General features: G+C 45.8%; 1 protein-coding gene across 1 annotated transcript in view; it reads right to left on the minus strand.

The window, feature by feature from the left end:
- The window catches only part of LOC146188261 (uncharacterized), a 143934-nt gene that overhangs the window by 3373 nt on the left and 121077 nt on the right, over positions 1-19484 (minus strand). The window contains exon 13 of the mRNA XM_084605015.1: positions 8757-9824. Within this exon, the coding sequence (XP_084461141.1) occupies positions 8757-9824 (1068 nt within the window). The remainder of the gene's footprint in view (positions 1-8756; positions 9825-19484) is intronic.

A 19484-nucleotide genomic window follows, 5' to 3' on the forward strand; every position in this document is an offset into this window, starting at 1 on the left:
TTTCATATATTTGTTAGGGGCATAAGTTTACTCGGCTTCTTGAGCGTTTAGCCGAATGCAGTGAAATAATTTCAGATTTTTCTCAATTTGCCTACTTTTGCTTGACATGCGGTAAATGACCCTCGTATTGCCTTCTCATGATGTTGAAGTAGGTCGACTTTATCAGCGTAAGAATGCTACCAATGGAATGCGTTTTAGGACTTTGACGATATTGCCAAAATAATCGGTTATTGTTATTTATAAATGAAGTCAATGGTTCTGCAGCCGCTATTAGTATAATAGCTGATGACATTCCAGCTTGAACCTAGCAATGAGAGCTGGAAAAGGAGAGAAAGACAAGCAAGGTAGTGTAATTGAGGCTAATATATTCATATATTTTTTCAGTAGAGAAACGCCAAAACTTTCTGAAGTAACTGAGTTAAAAAGAAGAGAAGTGTAAGAAATACTCCCTGTACACAACAATATTGCCGTCTGCTAAGGGTGTCTGGTAAATGTCTCTGTCGCTTTCTCGCTTACAGACGACGTACGTACTCGAGCGCAGAGTGGTTGCCCGCAAGTTGTGAATGATACAGCAAAAGTAAAGTGAACTATAGCTATCATCTGAAGGCAGAAAGATAAATGTTATTAGTTATTACATTTATATTTCGAAGAGAATACCCTTTTTTTTCAGTTGATGCAGACGGCAGCACGAGCGTTTCCGAGCCGAGAGAGCAGACGTCCGAAAGCACTGCGCGCGGCGCACAACGTTTGTTCGGTCCTTCCGTCTTTTTTTGTGAAATTTATCGGCGATTATGCTTTTTTCGGGAGTGAATAACGGCACATATTGAACAGCTGACAGAGATGGAGAACTCCAAGAAACGAGGGCGGCCAAGAAAATTACCTGGTGAGAGCAAAAAAACTTACCGGCATGTGTCCCCAGCCGACCGCGAAAGAATCATCGATGTGGCTAGGCGCGGTTGAGACCTGAATCAGCTTGCTGCTGCACTTAGCATAAACATAAAGACTGTTCGGTCTATTGCAGCCACTGGTAGGAAAGAAGCGAAGAAGCGCGGTGGCTCTGTCCAGAAGTTTGGCGCAAACATCAAGGGCGCATTGTGCGATATTGTTGACAGTAATCCATCGTCAACCCTGGTTGAAATCCGGAGTTGCCTCATAGAGAAGTTTCCGGAATTACAAATCAGTACATCCACTATCGACCGCCTTCTCGACGGACATGGCTACACTCTGAAGCTTGCCACACCAAGGCCAATCGAAAGGAACCGTTGTGATGTTAAGCGCGAGCGCCGAGGATACGCCCAATGGCTTCAGGACCACGGTACCACAGTAGCCCGCTACTATATTGACGAAACAAACTACAATGTGTGGTGTTCGCGAAGCTTCGCAAGACCTAAACGCCGTGTGCCAGCTGTGCGACTCTTGCCTAGCACAAAAGGTGCAAATGTGAACATTTTGGCCTGCATCTCCCTAGATGGACTGCTTCACTACAGGATAATTGAAAGGGTTCACTGGGCCGTATTTAATGAATTCCTTACTGAGGCCTCACAAAAAATTTTGGAACAAGAAGCTGATTTGCAGGCAGTTTTCATTTTCGACAACGCGCCAGCACATAGCCGCGCCGAAAGTGCAGTGCTGGCCTCAGAATGCCACTCTGTGAGAAGGCTGCCTCCATACAGCCATTTTTCAATCCCATAGAAGAATTTTTTTCCAAATTTAAATCCTCAGTGAAAGCATTCTTGCGCGAGCATCAACAGGATTTGTTGACAACCCCACAAAATGTCACAAAGAAAGCCCACAGACGCGCACTCTTGGTCGACGCCGCGAAGAGGTCTTTGCAGCAGATTGAGACTTCCGATTACGCAGCATACGACAGACACGTTTCCTTCGTTGAGCCGGCTCTGAATGATGATGACATGTAAAATGGACACAACAGTTCAACGTGCACTCATGTCCGAAGCTGGAACTAAATTCTCGGCAGAAGAAGAGTTTTTGTACGCAAAACAACCTTTCGTATATCTTGTTCCTTTTATAAAGTTCTGCACGGACGTCTTTCGTGATCACTCGCCTCACTGCATTGACACAGGCATCTTTTTTTTTTTTGCTTAAAAGCAAGAGCCGGATCTAGCGCCTTAGCAATCACCAAACCATAAAACTTCAATATAATCAACATCTTATTGACACGCTTTACATTGTTACCGCGATTGGCGGGACCACTCGTGCAGATTACTTGCTAACATGTACCGTCATTGGCGACTGGGGAGCTAAATTTTGTCGTTAGTATAAAATGTCTCTATAACAGCACCACGCGCTTGCAAAGGGCCTGTAGCACAGCCGCCTCACGTAAAAAAAAAAAAGAATTTTATGTGTTATACCCACACTAATGTAAATAATAGGGACTGGACAGCGCTCATTGCTGGCATTTGCCGCGGGGCTTGCGCTTTGGAGCGCGCTCGTTGTCGTTGGTTTGTGTGGAAATTGGAAATGCTATTGTTTATATGATGATGTGCGGGCATATATCATCAGGAGAGCAAAAATTTGGGCTAGTTGTGTGAATATGTTCGGTTAAATGAAGTCTGGTCAAACAAGGCTGGCGAAAATTGGTGCGTTGTTGGCTGCACCGGCGGCTACGCGAACACGGCGGACGCTTTTAAGTCGAATAATTTCTACGGCTTTCCACACAAGCATGAGTGGCGGAGGACTTATTAGCACGGTTCCTTGAAAGACAGAGGCATGCATATACGTAGTAGGGTACTGTGTGGTCGTGGAAAGTGCCGAGTGTTTCAAATTTCGGTTTCAACTGGATGCTTTGGGCCTTCTGTTCCCCAGGTGTGATGACACGAGAGTTTCGGAACCGAAGCCGCACTCATTCATCTGTAGTTCCTTTATTGTCAATTAGAAATCGGAGGAATACAACAGCGTAACTTACAACGCTAGCATTTATTCGCCTGTGTACAAAAAAATTTGCAGCACGGACAAGGAAAAGGCTGCCACCATCGTCGTTCAACTGCGTACGCTCTTCAGTGATGGGCATAGACAATGTTTGTGCACGTATACTTTCACTAACAAGATAATTTACTTTTTTCTCTTAACAAAAAGAGCGGATAGGAGACATGAACAATTCCTACTACCATGAGCTTCTCGTCCTTTTTCCTCTGTTCGTTTGTCAACCAATGACAGTGTAATGAGAGCTCTGCGTTGTTACTCTTGCAATTTGTTAACGTTCGTTTGTGGCATGTCCGCCTCGCCTAAGAAAATCACTAATTTCAGAAATAATTCAACACCGCAGGGTCACAAAATCTGCTATCGGCTTCATATAAAAGACGAACAAGAAAAAAAATACATTTTAATTGTTGGAAACAAACATGAACGCAGTATTTTTTTCTTCTTTAATTTTTAGGGCAAGCAGACTGCCGTTTGGAGTGTTAATTGTTCCCGCAGATATATCTTCTCGAGTAGCAAATATTTATCTGTTTGTTATTTCGCATTCGCGTTGCACTTGACAGGAGCATACGTATTTTCTCAGCAGCGCCGATTTCCTGGCCCGTCTAAATATAGTGTTTCTCAAAGGCGTATTAGTGAACGCGGCGTAGTAAGACAAGACCATTTTACCCCTCAGAAATTACTTGTATGGCCAAGGTTGGAAATAGATTAAGCGGCAGTGCGGCAAGCTGCAGTGACAATATATGTAAAAGAAATAGCTTTCAGTTATCCGGAATTCTTGACGTCCATATAGGAAACTACCTACATGGTTGTATCCCCTCACACTCATCAGTTATCGCGGTCTACATAGTATCCGCTCCGCAAGTTCGTGATACGCTGAGAAAATAGAACACCTAGCGAAGGAGCCATCAGAGGGATTCCTTTGACAATAGTACGCCCTCTTACTTACCTGGCTTATCTTACAACACATCACACTCTCTGTTTTTATTCGATTCTATTTAACAGTTTGGCAGTATTATACTACTGCCTTCAAATCTTCAAGGCAGCTGCGGTCAACAGCACTGAACTTCCTGCACTTGGAGAACGCCTAAATTAGCAAAAGCCAAATCTTCTCAAGATGTCGCTATCGTAGCAGGTGTACAAAAAAATAGGGCCGCGCATAGCAGGAAAACTATTTTTTTCTCTTCCAACATCCACCACATGCCAAGAGAAACGTATTTATATCACAACATTTTCTAAGTCAGTTATCCGCAGCAGCTCCGACGTGATCACCCAGAGCATTGTAGTATATGTAAAAATATGCTGAAGTGGTATTACTCTTTACGCTTATATTATGATTAAATTTGATAGTCTCAAGGCCGGAGTCAGTGACCTATTGTAGTGTAATTATGCAGGCAGTCCTGGGTGTATGTTTATTTGCTTTTCCTACCATAAATATACTCATATTTTTGCCTTGCTTGTCTTTCTCTCCTTTTCCAGCTCTCGTTGCTAGGTTCAAGCTGGAATGTCATCAGCTACTATACTAATAGCAGCTGCAGAACCATTGACTTCATTTATAAATAACAATAACCGATTAATTTGGCAATATCGTCAAAGTCCTAAAACGCATTCCATTGGTAGCATTCTTACGCTGATAAAGTCGATCTACTTTAACATCATGAGAAGGCAATAAGAGGGTCATTTACCGCATGTCAAGCAAAAGTAGGCAAATTGAGAAAAATCTGAAATTATTTCACTGCATTCGGCTAAACGCTCAAGAAGCCGAGTAAACTTATGCCCCTAACAAATATATGAAAAATTAGCATATTATCTGCTATGTTCAAGCGAATGACATAGCTTCGTACAATAATTTAGCAAAATTATTTTGCTGCAGTTTTAGCCTTTTACGCCGATTTATTCGACACCAAGCGCAATAGGGATGCAAAAAGCGTATTATCGCGCATGTCAAACCAAATTACCAAACATCGTCTCACGACTCAGCAGAAAAGCTTTACTGCAAAATAGTTTGTCTGCACTCAGTGGATGATTCTGGCAAATATCATGATAACATTGAGAATGTGATGTATTACCGCGTATCTAAAAACAAACCGCGTAACGGTGCCAAATCACTCAGAAAAAAAAAGGTATTACTGCAGTATTTGCCTTGACGTGCTATAAAAGACAATTCATCATTTGATACCGGTGCTGATAGGGTTGAAAAAAGTGTTTATTTGAGGGAAAGGAGGGAAACAATCGCGGAAGTCACACCATATCACGCTACATGACCTCGTAATTCAGCAAATCTATATTACTGAAACATTCGCTCCATTACTCTAAAAAATCTGAATCATTAGGAACACATGACTATAGGGTGCCAAAAGCTAAAACTATCACGTATCACGTTACTCTGTCACGTGATTCATCAAAATTGCTTTACTACCTTATTGATCTTAATACGCTCAGAAAGCCCGATCATTTGATACCCATGATTTATAAGGTTACAGAAAAAGCAAATTATCGCGCATGTCCGGAGAAATCATGTTACACTGGCATGTAACTCAGCAAAATCCTGTTACTGCAATAATCGCCTTATAAAACTCGAAAAGCGCTTTCATTTGATACCCGTGATGATACTGTTGAAAAAGGGACGCATTATCGCGCATGTCAAACCAAATCACGTTACACTGTCACATGACTCATCAAAATTGCCTTACAACCTTATTCATCTTAATACGCTCAGAAAGCCCAATCATTTGATACCCATGATTATAGGGTCGGAAAAAAAGAAACTATCGCGCATGTCCAAAGAAATCATGTTACACTGTCATGTAACTCAGCAAAATGGTTTTACTGCAATATTCGCGTTATTAAGCTCGAAAATCGCTTTCATTTGATACCCGTGATGATACTGTTGAAAAAGCGACGGATTATCGCGCATGTCACACCAAATCACGTTACACTGTCACATGACTCATCGAAATCGCTTTACAACCTTATTCATCTTAATATGCTCAGAGAGCTCAATCATTTGATGCCCATGGTTATAAGGTTAAAGAAAAAGCAAATTATCGCGCATGTCCAAAGAAATCATGTTACACTGTCATGTAACTCAGCAAAATGGTTTTACTGCAATATTCGCGTTATTAAGCTCGAAAATCGCTTTCATTTGATACCCGTGATGATACTGTTGAAAAAGGGACGGATTATCGCGCATGTCACACCAAATCACGTTACACTGTCACATGACTCATCGAAATCGCTTTACAACCTTATTCATCTTAATATGCTCAGAGAGCTCGATCATTTGATGCCCATGGTTATAAGGTTAAAGAAAAAGCAAATTATCGCGCATGTCCAAAGAAATCATGTTACAGTGTCATGTAAATCAGCAAAATGGTTTTACTGCAATATTCGCGTTATTAAGCTCGAAAATCGCTTTCATTTGATACCCGTGATGACACTGTTGACAATAGGGACGAATTATCGCGCATGTCAAACCAAATCACGTTACACTGTCACATGACTCATCAATATCGCCTTACAACCTTATTCATCTTAATACGCTCAGAAAGCCCGATCATTTGATACCCATGATTATAAGGTCGGAAAAAAATAAATTATCGCGCATGTCCAAAGAAATCATGTTACACTGTCATGTAATTCAGCAAAATGGTTTTACTGCAATATTCGCGTTATTAAGCTCGAAAATCGCTTTCATTTGATACCCGTGATGATACTGTTGAAAAAGGGACGGATTATCGCGCATGTCACACCAAATCACGTTACACTGTGACATGACTCATCGAAATCGCTTTACAACCTTATTCATCTTAATATGCTCAGAGAGCTCGATCATTTGATGCCCATGGTTATAAGGTTAAAGAAAAAGCAAATTATCGCGCATGTCCAAAGAAATCATGTTACAGTGTCATGTAACTCAGCAAAATGGTTTTACTGCAATATTCGCGTTATTAAGCTCGAAAATCGCTTTCATTTGATACCCGTGATGACACTGTTGACAATAGGGACGAATTATCGCGCATGTCAAACCAAATCACGTTACACTGTCACATGACTCATCGAAAGTGCTTTACAACCTTATTCATCTTAATACGCTCAGAAAGCCCGATCATTTGATACCCATGATTATAGGGTTGGAAAAAAAGAAATTATCGCGCATGTCCAGAGAAATCATGTTACACTGTCATGTAACTCAGCAAAATCGTTTTACTGCAATAATAGCGTTATTAAGCTCGAAAAGTCCTTTCATTTGATACTCGTGATGATATTGCTGAAAAATGGGCACATTATCGTGCATGTCACACCAAATCACGTTACACTGTCACATGACTGATCAAAATCGCTTTACAACCTTATTCATATTAATACGCTGAGAAAGCCCGATCATTTGATACCCATGATTATAAGGTTAAAGAAAAAGCACATTATCGCGCATGTCCAAAGAAATCATGTTACACTGTCATGTAACTCAGCAAAATGGTTTTACTGCAACATTCGCGTTATTAAGCTCGAAAATCGCTTTCATTTGATACCCGTGATGACACTGTTGAAAAAGGGACAAATTATCGCGCATGTCACGCCAAATCACGTTACACTGTCACATGACTCATCGAAATCGCTTTACAACCTTGTTCATCTTAATATGCTGAGAGAGCTCGATCATTTGATACCCATGGTTATAAGGTTAAAGAAAAAGCAAATTATCGCGCATGTCCAAAGAAATCATGTTACACTGTCATGTAACTCAGCAAAATGGTTTTACTGCAATATTCGCGTTATTAAGCTCGAAAATCGCTTTCATTTGATACCCGTGATGATACTGTTGAAAAAGGGACGGATTATTGCGCATGTCACACCAAATCACGTTACACTGTCACAGGACTCATCGAAAGTGCTTTACAACCTTATTAATCTTAATACGCTAGGAAAGCCCGATCATTTGATACCCATGATTGGAAGGTTAAAGAAAAAGCAAATTATCGCGCATGTCAAGAGAAATCATGTTACACTGTCATGTAACTCAGCAAAATCGTTTTACTGCTATATTCGCCTTATTAAGCTCGAAAAGCCCTTTTATTTGACACCCATGATGATACAGTTGAATAATGGGCGCATTATCGCACATGTCACACCAAATCACATTACACTGTCGCATGACCCACCAAAATCGGTTGACAACATTATTCATATTAATACGCTCAGAAAGCCCAATTATTTGATGCGCATGTTTATAGGGTTGATGAAATAGATTTAATGGTCTTGGCTGTCCAGGAACTGTTGAAGTGCGACCAGATTAAAATCAGTGGCGGCAGGATTAAATTTTTTGCCGCTTGGATTATTTTCTGTGGCGCCTAGATTAAATTCTATGGCGCTATGATTAAATAGTCTGGCGTTTGGATTAAATTGAGCGGGAAATACTGTAGTACAGTTCAAATAATTGAGGTTCATATTAACAAGCTTTTACAGTATTTGGCTACAAACAAATTTTTATTGCTACTGCTTCCCAATTTAATGCCCATTAAAAATTTTAAAGGAAAATCAGTTCTGCATATGATGTTATTTTTACATCAATGTTTTGCAGAAATGTGATTTCTCGTTACTTTGAACTGCCTGCACTGATATTTCTGGAACTAATTTTTGTCATCTGCAGTTGCCTCACGCCTATTGATACTCGTACACCTCTAGCCTGAGCCATTTGTGCTGATCATACAACCGTCAATAAATAATGAAAAACCTGAGTTCTGAAAGGCAGCCCATGGGAAGAAGTGCGCATTAAGAAGAAACAAAAGTACACAAGAGTAACACCAATGCAGACTCACCTCCACCATCACATGAATGATTGCAGTCTCCTCAACAGAAGGCACCTTTGTGTCTGGTTCCACTTTCGCCGCAGCTTGAGGAATCGTTTCAGCTGAATTTGTAGCCGTAAGCTGGGATCTACTTCCAAGACTTGTGGCACTAGAAACTGCCAGTGTAGCATCCGATGATATCACTACGGCCGCGTGTTCACCACCTCCCACTGCTGCTGGCGCTGCATTTGCAGAAAATTGGCGAAGCAGCTTTTCGGCTGAGTGTGGTTCTGTCTTTGGCGCAAATTGAGAGCTTCTCTTAAGTGGTTGCGCACGTGTATGGTGCTGCGGCCCAGTGTCACTGCTTGCCCCAATCACAGTTGGGACCATGCCCTGCACAAGAGGCACGCCATCCGCAGCTGCTGGCTTCAGCAGTGAGTGCTCCTGCTGCTGTAACTTTAATATGACATTCTGCCCACCACTGGTAATCCTCTCCAGTTCTTTGGGGTAATTCTGAACCAGCTGGCTGACAACAGACTTTAATGCTTCTTCGCTGATGGAACCCTGCTCCTGCACCACGCGGATGGTATAATACTTATTCGGGCATACCATAACGTTCGGTCCATTAGCTGAGTTAGGTGGCTGCAGGTATTTCCTGTTTGCAGCTGAAAGAACAGCTGGGCTTGGTGGTGCTGGTGCCAGTCGAGACAGACCCCTGGAAGGCCCTTGGGGTACTACTCTCCCTGCTGTGGGTGCCACTGGGTTGGACGTAAACAGAGGTCGCTGCTGGGGAGCAGAATCACTGTCTGGCACAAAGTGTACAGGCATAGAGCTGGTGTTCATTGAGTTCTTGAAACAGGCACTGCTGGCCGCACTGAGCTTCACTGGTGCAGATGACGAAGGTCCAGAAAATGAGGAGCAGGTTAAAAATGGTGCAACAGCCGGCTGAAACACTGACGCTTCCTGTGTAGTACTTATCATGGACAGTGAAGTAGCAACAGGATTGCTGTTCGCTTTACAAGTCACTGTTTCCAAGCGCATGGGCTGCTTCAAGCTACTGGATTTCTGTGCAGACTTGGATGGAAGCTTGATGCATGCCTGTGGCAAAAGCAAAGCATGCACAAATTTGACAGTGCCTTTAAGGGTGTTGCAAAAAATTGCAAAACAAAACAGCCATCTTTCAAAGGGCCTCCACTAAAAAACAGGCGAACCAGCTAAAAATGACACAATCTAAGATATAAAAGTGCATAGAACAAACAAAGCACCAATATTTTAATTGCAAAACAAACTGTCAAGAAGAGTAGAGTCAAACCCGGATAATCGAACTCGAAGGGGATCGCGAAATAGTGTGATATATCGATAATACAATATACAGAAACCGGCTTGAGACGCCGCTTACGATCATGAAAAATGATCTTGTATTTGTCGCGTAATAAACCCACTTACATAATAAACCTAACCTCCACTCTTTCCCCCTAGAATTAAAAAAAAAAAAAACAAGCGTTAAGGCCGGTTCACATGCAAGCGATTGAGCAAACTCAGAGACGAGCAGCAGCTACAGAGCGAAAAATTTCCAACTTGCTGGAACTGCACCCCTCTCACCGCTGCGACAGCTCAAAAAAAGGTTTTTGCGTTGCCACGGCAGAAATCGCAAGCATTTTCGCATGCAGGTCAATGGTGTGTCCCTCTGTTTTGGCCGTCGCATCCACAGCTCATTTATTGGCAGCGTATCAAGATGCTACGCAGCGATAACGTCCCAGCATGTTTATCTTTTGATAGCTCCTGCGGTGGCTGGGAGTGAACTTGGCAGAGTGCCCGTGATGGCTTGATTGCAGAGGCCTGGTTCAATTAATCACGTCGTGCTCAGGTGGGGGGAGGAGTAGTCAACTGCCATAAAATCATTGGAAAGCGTGATAGCTGCAAATGCTGTTTGAAGCGAGCGATGCTAAAAGCCAGTGTTGTGATCGCAGCTGATCGCATGCTTTCATTGATTCATAGATGCAAGGATGGATGACTCTCGCAAAAAAAAAGAAATAGATCTGCAGCTTCTTAATGTCCGCAGCCGCCATAGTTTACGCTACGCTGCAAGTCAAGCTCTACGACAAGAATAAAACACTCGCAAAAAAAAAACCTGCTGCTTCTGCCGTGCGCAGAGGGTTCACAGCACACACTGGAGAAAGCGTCTGATGTTCTGTCTGCCACAGGCTGAGCTGGCTTGGCACATGCGTAGCGCGTCGTGCTGGAAACGAAGGCCGGGAAAGAGAGGAAGGAGAGAGATAGCTCAGCAAAAGAATGGGCACACCTACAGAAGCACACCCTTGTGCTTCGCTCTATCGCCGTTTTCCCCTCTCCCATTCCCACGGGTTCCCCTCTCGTTCCTGCATGCGCATGGCTTGCAAATGTCCCGCGCTGGCACGCGGCAGACCATCACCGCAGATACGCACGACTGAAGGCTGTTTCACATGATGCGATACGCACGAAAAATGTCAGTCCAATCGGAGTGTCGCTGCGGCGCCAATCGCAACAGCCCTTTCACATGCTTGCGGCGCCAGCGATTTCTGCGTGCGACACGAGTTCTAGCTACCATAGCACGAGCGGTGGCACCATCATATTTTACCAATAAAGATAGAACACACGTAAGATTATATGTTTTATCTAATTTATGTCCTTTTATGAGAATATAAAGCACTTTATGCAAAAAAGACATTTCTAACTTTTTCGTTTTGTACGCAACTACGTACAACAGTCACATCAGGCTAAATTCCATTGGCTGGCAGCCGTCCCGTTCGCAACCATCGCTGTGATAGTGCGGTGTGCGACCAGCTTGTTGGGAGTCTTGCAGCCGCTGTGCAAAGGAAGCGGCGTGCCCTTCTGTCGCTGTGCGGCTAAAATCGCACTCTGCTGCGGCGAGAATCGCATCATGTGAAATGACCTTTTGGAAAATAGGGGTGCGGGCAGCTTGAAAACATCATGCAGCAAACGGCCGAAGTTGATGCGATCGTCTTTGGGGAAGGTGCACCTTCCAGTGCGTGGTGCGAAGTTCGATATATTGAACGAGCAGTGAAATTGAGTTCGATATACGACGCAGCTTTCCTATACTTTTAATGGGATTTTCAAAGGGATATTCCGTGAGTACAATATAACCATAATTCAAATTAAGTAGACTCCCTTTAAGATGAACTCCAAGGGACCATGAAAATTGTTCGTCTTATCAGAAGTTCGTCTAATGAGGAGTGCTTTCAAAAATGATATGAGCATGCAGAGTGTCCAAATACCTCGTATATGAGAACAAATGAATAAAACGGCCTTTCAGGAAAATAAACTGCAATACAAGCATTTACTGGACTAATGATTGTCTACTACACTTTGCAGCAGTAAGGCATCAGGCATTGTTGACTGTTACCCAGTCTGTTATTTTTTTTTGTGTCTGTCGTGAAAATCGACGGCCTGCTACAAAAGCAGACATCTCGCTTAACTTTTGAAGATACCCTTCAGTGCCCTCACACTGTTCAAAAAACTGCACTAAAGTGTCTAGGCAGGCATCAGCTGCATCACAAGTAACTAGTGCAGATTCAGGCATAACATTCAAGCTGTCATCTTCAGCAGCAGTTTCCGATGGTAGGTCAAGCACTTCTTCAATCAGAGCGTCCAGTGTGTCAGCCCTACACGTTTCCACACTTTCGTCAATGCTGACATATGCACTGATGTCAATGAACACACCCTTACTGCTCAGCGTGCAAACAATGCTTCTATCCTCCAAGTTCGCAGTGTGGTCCTCATTCGTAGTATCGCAGTCATTCTGCACTAAGCAATCACTAAGCAGCACAAATCCTGCATGGCGGAAGGCGTTGGCAATAGTGGCTTGAGTAACCTGCTCCCAGGCACTCGTCAGTAAGTGGACAGCACTTAACAGGTCAACTGTGTACTCCTTAATGCTCTCCATGCAAATCAGCATCCTTTGCAGCAGAGAGCGACGATAGTGCCTCTTCAAGCTACTTATTACTCCCTGGTCCATAGGCTGCAGCTTCACCGTTGTATTCGCTGGTAGAAACTCCAGTCGGATGGCATGAAGTCCGGCGACGTGGTCGTGTCCGGGACAGTTGTCAACAACAATGAGAACTTTTCTCTTCTGTCTCTGGAAGTGGCGATCCATCTCTTGAAGCCACTGCTCGAAAAGTGCCTGCGTCATCCACACTTTTGAATTAGCCATGTACGTGACAGCAGCATTTTTATGTTTTTAAAGCAACGTGGTGCTTTAGATTTGCCAAGCACCAGTAACTTTAGTTTGTCAGTCCGTCATATTTGCGCCCACGAGTACCGTTACTCGAAGCTTGCTCCATTTGCCCGTTATGCAGTCATCACCAGCAAATGCGAGCGTTTTATTTGGGAGTAGCTGGTAACAAAGCGCCGTTTCGTCCACATTGTATATGTCTTGAGGGTCATATTCGTCCATGAGTTCATTCATCCTGTTCTGCCACCAATCGCTGCAGACCACTTCATCCACTGCAGCGGCCTCTCCGACAACACAACGAAAGGCCAGTCCATGCCTTCTCCGAAAACGGTCGAGCCACCCATCGCTGCACGCAAACTCGACATCCAGTCGCAAGGCAATTTCTTCCGCCTTAGCTTTCAGTAGCACTCCATTCACTGGCAAATTCGCACTACGTGCTCTCTTCACCCAGGCAAGCAGAACGTCTTCAAGGTCTGTGTGCATAGATGTGCGCATCCTCTTCCGCTTCGGCGCAAACTCACCATCTTCCACAGCACTGGTAATCCGCACTTCGTCCTTCACGATACCGCTCACGGTACTTTTCGCTATGCCGAACTTGCGCGTTATTTCAGTCTTTGAAAGCTGGCCAGCGCGAACTTCGGTCATAACTTCGGCCTTCTCACGAAGCTCAAGCGGCTTTTTTCGAGTTGTTGACCGACTAGCCATAGTAGCAACACGGCAAACACGGCGCGCACGAAAACAAACAGCGCACACCACGAGGTGACAGCGTACAGCCTGGTAGAAAATTGCGGGACGCGACGTGCACACCCGCCACTAACAATGGATCTGTGCACTGCGTAGTAGGCGTCGTTGGCGGTCAGCAAAGGCGCGGAGCTCGGTAGCACTGGCATGACAACACTATCACGTGATCACCATTGGGAAACATCATTGGCTGCTTTTTCTTCTCACCGTTTTTTTTCCCGCGTTTCGCTAGTTTTGCTGGCCGGGCCGCGCATGCTCTTTTTTTTTTCTCTCTCTCTCTTCCTCTCTGCGCTCTGTTTCGTCACTGCCCGAGGTCGTACCAAGACAGCTGGCGCGACACGAAACGCGAACCTACTACTACTGCGGGTACAGGAGGAGTGAGCGGGGGAACGGTGGGAGAGGATGAGCAGCGGCACTCTTCCGCCTTCGTAGAATTGCATTTCTGATGCCGACGTGCTTGAGTCTGCGTGCGTCGGCGGCACGGATGGTCGTGGCACTGAAAAGCTTTTTTTTTTTCTTTCCGCTGAAGCGCTGCTCGGACAGTCGAGTAAGCTGCGCAGGTGAGGTGCGGCTGGCCGTGAAAATTCATCTTAACCGATTAGCGATTGCAAAGTGTTCATCTTAAGCAGATTTTTTTTGCATTGACTCTATGGGGAACCAAAAAAACGACCTCCACTGTTCCTCTTAACCGAGGGTTCATCTTAAGTGAGTTCGTCTTAACGGGAGTCTACTGTATCCGGGTTCGATATATACGGGTTTAACTGTATATATTTTGAGCACTTATGCTGAACAAGTGACATATAAACAAAAGATCGAGTTTAAAAGGTGCCTTTTTTCCCGCGTTTCGCTACTATCCGTAGCGAAGTGCTACTATCAACAGCACTATTAATACTGTAAAAATAGCTTACAGAGTGTCACTAACTACCAGCAGTTTCGCAAGAGAGAAACAAAAAGGAAGGCGAAATAAAACAGCCTCGAAACATCAAACATACCAGTTTGTGAAAAGCTGTAATAAAGAAATCAATCTTATGGAAGGCCACTATGGGACGGCTTATCACATGAATATACTTACTAACAGTAAAAATCATCACCATATTTTGTGCAGATAAAGTGGCAGCAATCAAAAAGCTGATATAATTTACCTGATACTGAGTTATGCACTAGCTTCACCTGACACAACAGGCAGCTTCTACCATTTTGAAAAATTAAATAAAATTTTATTTCCAGTACTATACAGGAAATGGGCCTCGGGCGAAAAGCTACAACGATAGCTTCAGAGATGCCCGAGGCCCAGTAGAGGCAGATCAACAAGATGTGTGAGATCAAGGTGAACATATTATCACGGACAACAGGGCTAGACTTGACTAAAACGACGGGGCAAAGCTGTACCAGCAGGCAAGGTTCGGTGCACAGCACGCGAGTCAACTTCAGTGTCCTCTTCTTCCAGGCGCAGCAAGAACATGGGGACACCAGGTGGCATTACTCCCCCCCTTAAAAAAGAAATAAGGGATGGAGCGCGAGCGATGGCCAATGTAAGCGAAAAGAAAGATCAGCACATGGACAGCACAGATAACGGAGACGGGGTAAGGTGTCCTACGCGACAACGAAACAAGCGCATAGCGCACTACCACGTGGAATAGGGCTTCATGCGGACAACATGCACGACCACGGAGCGTGGTTGCCGACGCGAGGGCTGCACAGTACCCACTGGAAGAACTTCGCAAGTCACTTCCGTGACTCGGCGCAGAACTTCGTAAGGTCCGAAGTAATGGGAAATCAGTTTATCACACAAGCCGGGCCGACGCATCGGGGTCCACACCCAAACTTTCTCTCCAGAATGGTATGCGACGTGTCCATGACGGAGGTTGTAGCAGCGTGCATCCGTGCCCTGCTGTTGTTGAATGTGAATGCGGGGCAAGTTGACGTGCTTCCTCGGCGCGCTGAGCAAACTGCTCGGCGTCTGGCATGAGTGGATAATCATCTGTGCAGCTCGGAAGCATGGCATCCAACATCGTCTGAACGTCACGTCCGCAGACTAGGCGAAATGGTGTAAAACGCGCCGTCTCTTGGGTGGCCGTGTTGTAGGCATATGTGATGTAGAGCAGAATTTCATCCCAGTTTTTGTGCTGCGAGTCTATGTACATTGCGATCATGTCGGCGATGGTTTTGTTGAGTCTCTCCGTGAGGCCATTCGTCTGCGGGTGATATGCAGTAGTTTTTCGGTGGCTGGTATGACTAAGCTTGAGCATGTCGTGCATGAGCTGTGCCGTAAACGTCGTGCCTCGATCGGTTACGACTAGGGACGGTGCGCCATGACGCAACACAATTGCCGCATAAAGAATTGAGCGATCTCAACTGGTGTGCCCCGCTGCACTGCCTTGGTTTCCACATAAGGTGTGAGATAGTCGGTCGCAACTATAATCCATTTGTTACTCATCGACGACAGTGGAAATGGGCCCAGTAGGTCGATGCCGACTTGGTCAAACGGCGTCCGAGGTGGAATAATAGGTTGGAGCCAACCCCCGGGCTTGAGAGGAGGCACCTTTCGATGTTGACACTCGCGGCAGCCTCTGACGTAGCGATGGACGGCGTCAAAAAGTTTAGGCCAATAATAGGATTGACGAACTCGAGCGAGTGTGCGTGCAAAGCCCAAGTGGCCAGAGGTGGGCTCATCGTGGCAAGCAAAAAGGATATCGTCGCGAAGGTCGGCCGGCACGACAAGAAGGCGCACTCAATCAACAGTGCTGGAGTTTTTCTTGAATAAAACGCCATTCCGAAGACAGAATGCAGACAGGTACCTTCCAAACTGGCGGGGGACGTCAGCAGCGCGACCCTCCAGGTGGTCAATGACAGGTCGAAGGTCTGGGTCAGCTCGCTGTCCGGTCATTATGTCTGAGGCTTTCACTAGTCCAAGAAAACCTCTGTAATCCGTGACATTATCGACAAATCCGACGGGTGCCCGGGAGAGCGCGTCAGCATCTTCGTGCTTCTGACCAGATTTGTACACAATGGAGTAATCAAATTCTTGGAGGCAAAGGCTCCATTATGCTAGGTGCCTCGATGGGTCACGGAAATTGGCCAGCAAGCACAAAGAATGGTGGTCAGTAACGACTTTAAATACACGGCCATAGAGGTAAGGCCTAAATTTCATAGTTGCCCACACAATCGCGAGGCATTCCTTTTCCATAGTGGAATAATTTGTTTCAGCGCGGGAGAGCGTGCAGCTGGCATACGCAATGACCCTTTCCACGCCAGCTTGGTGTTGAACGAATACAGCGCCAAGGCCGATGTTGCTGGCGTCGGTGTGGACTTCGGTGGCAGCGTCTTCATCAAAGTGCGCAAAAACAGGGGTAGTTTGCAGTCGTCTGCGCAGCTCCGCAAAAGCCGCCTGTTGCTCGGCAGCCTACACAAACTGTGTATCATCCCGCGTGAGGTGGGTCAGGGGTGCGGCTATCTTGGAAAAGTCGGCGATGAATGGTAGTACGCACACAAACCCAGGAAACGTTTTAAACTCCTCTTCGTGGCAGGAACGGGAAATTTGGCGACAGCGGCAGTTTTGTCGGGGTCTGGCCTAATGCCTGCGGCACTCACAAGATGACCGAGAAACTTCAACTCTTCGCAGCCAAAGTGGCACTTTTCGGGCTTGAGCGTCAAGTCAGCTGACCGAAGGGCATCTACCGTATTTACTCGAATCTAACGCGCACCTTTTTTCCGATATATCTTGTCCAAAAATTGGGTGCGCGCTAGAATCGAGTACGACCCTAAATCTCCGATATCATATCGCCATCGGCATTTCAAAATGGCCGCCTGGTATGCACTTCGAGCCTACTAGCTGGTCTAGCTGTCTATGCCTAGCTGCAGTAGCGTCCTTCGTGTGCTCTGGTACATGTGCTTTGGTTAGCCTACCCGTTTTCTGCGATTGACCGACCAGTATGGACGTGCCGAAGATTCGTCGAGTTCATCATGATGCCGCATTTAAACGGAAAGCCATCGTGTGTGCAGAGACGGACGGAAATCGGGCCGCATCACGCGCATTCGGAGTTCCGGAAACATGCGTGCGGGACTGGCGCAAGCAGAAGGAAAAGATTTTCGGCAGCAAGGCTACACGAAAAGGTTTCAGTGGACCGAAGCAGGGCCGGTTCACCGAAATAGAAGAGCGGCTCGCAGAATATGTTCTAGAGCAGCGAGCGGCGCAGCGGCCAGTGACGACGGACCTGCTCAAAGTCCGGGCGATGCAGCTAGCCCTACAAACAGGGCTAACGCGGAGCGACTTTAAAGCGAGCAGGTGCTGGCTGTCTAATTTTATGAAGAGAAAAGGCTTTTCTCTTCGAAGGCGGACAGGGATATGCCAGAAGTTGCCTGAAGAGTACGAAGAAAAGCTGCACAGTTTTCAGCGGTTCGTTCTAAGTTTGCGCCGCAAGTACGGCTACCACCTCGGCCAGATTGGAGATGCCGATCAGACACCGCTGTACTTTGACATGCCTGCCACCACAACCGTTGAAAAGAAGGGGGCGAAGCAAGTGCGCGTGTTGTCTTCCGGCCACGAAAAAACACGCGTCACCGCAATGCTTTGTTGCACCGCGGATGGACACAAGCTGCCCCCGTATCTCATATTCAGGCGCAAGACGCTCCCGAAAGGAATCGTGTTTCCGAGTGGCGTGATTGTGCGCGCCAATGAAAAAGGTTGGATGACAACGGACTTGGTCGCCGACTGGATCGATAACGTCTGGCGCAAGAGATCCGGCGGCAGTTTGGGCCTGCGTGCGATGCTTGTGCTCGACGCTTTCAAGTGCCATCTCGACCAACGCATCAAGGACAAGCTCGCTGCGTGCAACACCGACCTTGTCGTGATACCAGGTGGCATGACATCGCAGCTCCAGCCGCTCGATGTTTGCTTGAACAAGCCAGTGAAAGATAGGATTTGGGCGCTGTACACCGAATGGCTTGTGAGTGGCTGCCATGAATTCACTCCCAGCAACAGAATGAAGTGTGCCTCGCTGCAAGAGTTCACTGGATGGGCGAAAGATGCGTGGTGCACGATACCGTCTGCCATGGTCATCAAGGCCTTTAAAAAATGTGGCATATCGAATGCCATGGACGGCACCGAGGATGAGATGCTTTGGTCCGTCAGCAGTGACAAGGAGTTGTCGGACAGCGACGACGAGTGAACCTTGTGCCGGCATAGTGGCAATCTTGGCAAGATAAGCCGTTTCCTATTGTGTGTGTTTTTTAGTGCACCGAGATTAAATCTTTGCTTTTCCAAACGAGACAAAGTTGTATTGCTGTATGAAAGCGTTAGGTGCGCGGTACTCTTTTTCGTGGAGAACGGGTGCGCGTTACAATCGGAGCTTTTTTTTTTTCGGGGGTGGGGGTCACGGGTGCTGTATGAAAGCGTTAGGTGCGCGGTACTCTTTTTCGTGGAGAACGGGTGCGCGTTACAATCGAGGGCGCGTTAGATTCGAGTAAATACGGTAATACTTTGCGAAGGCGTTCGAGGGGTTCTCCAAAGGTTTCAGAGAACACGATAACGTCGTCGAGATAAACTAAACAGATTTGTCATTTGAGGCCGGCGAGAACGGTGTCCATCATGCGCTGAAAAGTAGCCGGCGCTGAACATAGGCCGAATGGCAGCACTTTAAACTCATACAGTCCATGTGGGGTGACAAAAGCTGTTTTTTCACGGTCCCGCTCATCGACCTCAATATGCCAGTACCCGCTCTTCAAGTCAATGGAGGAGAAATACTGGGCGCGACGAAGCTTGTCGGGCGAATCGTCGATACGGGGCA

This window comes from Amblyomma maculatum, chromosome 5 (genome assembly GCF_055883805.1).
Source record: "Amblyomma maculatum isolate TAMU_Amacu chromosome 5, ASM5588380v1, whole genome shotgun sequence".
NCBI classification, from domain to species: Eukaryota; Metazoa; Arthropoda; class Arachnida; order Ixodida; family Ixodidae; genus Amblyomma; species Amblyomma maculatum.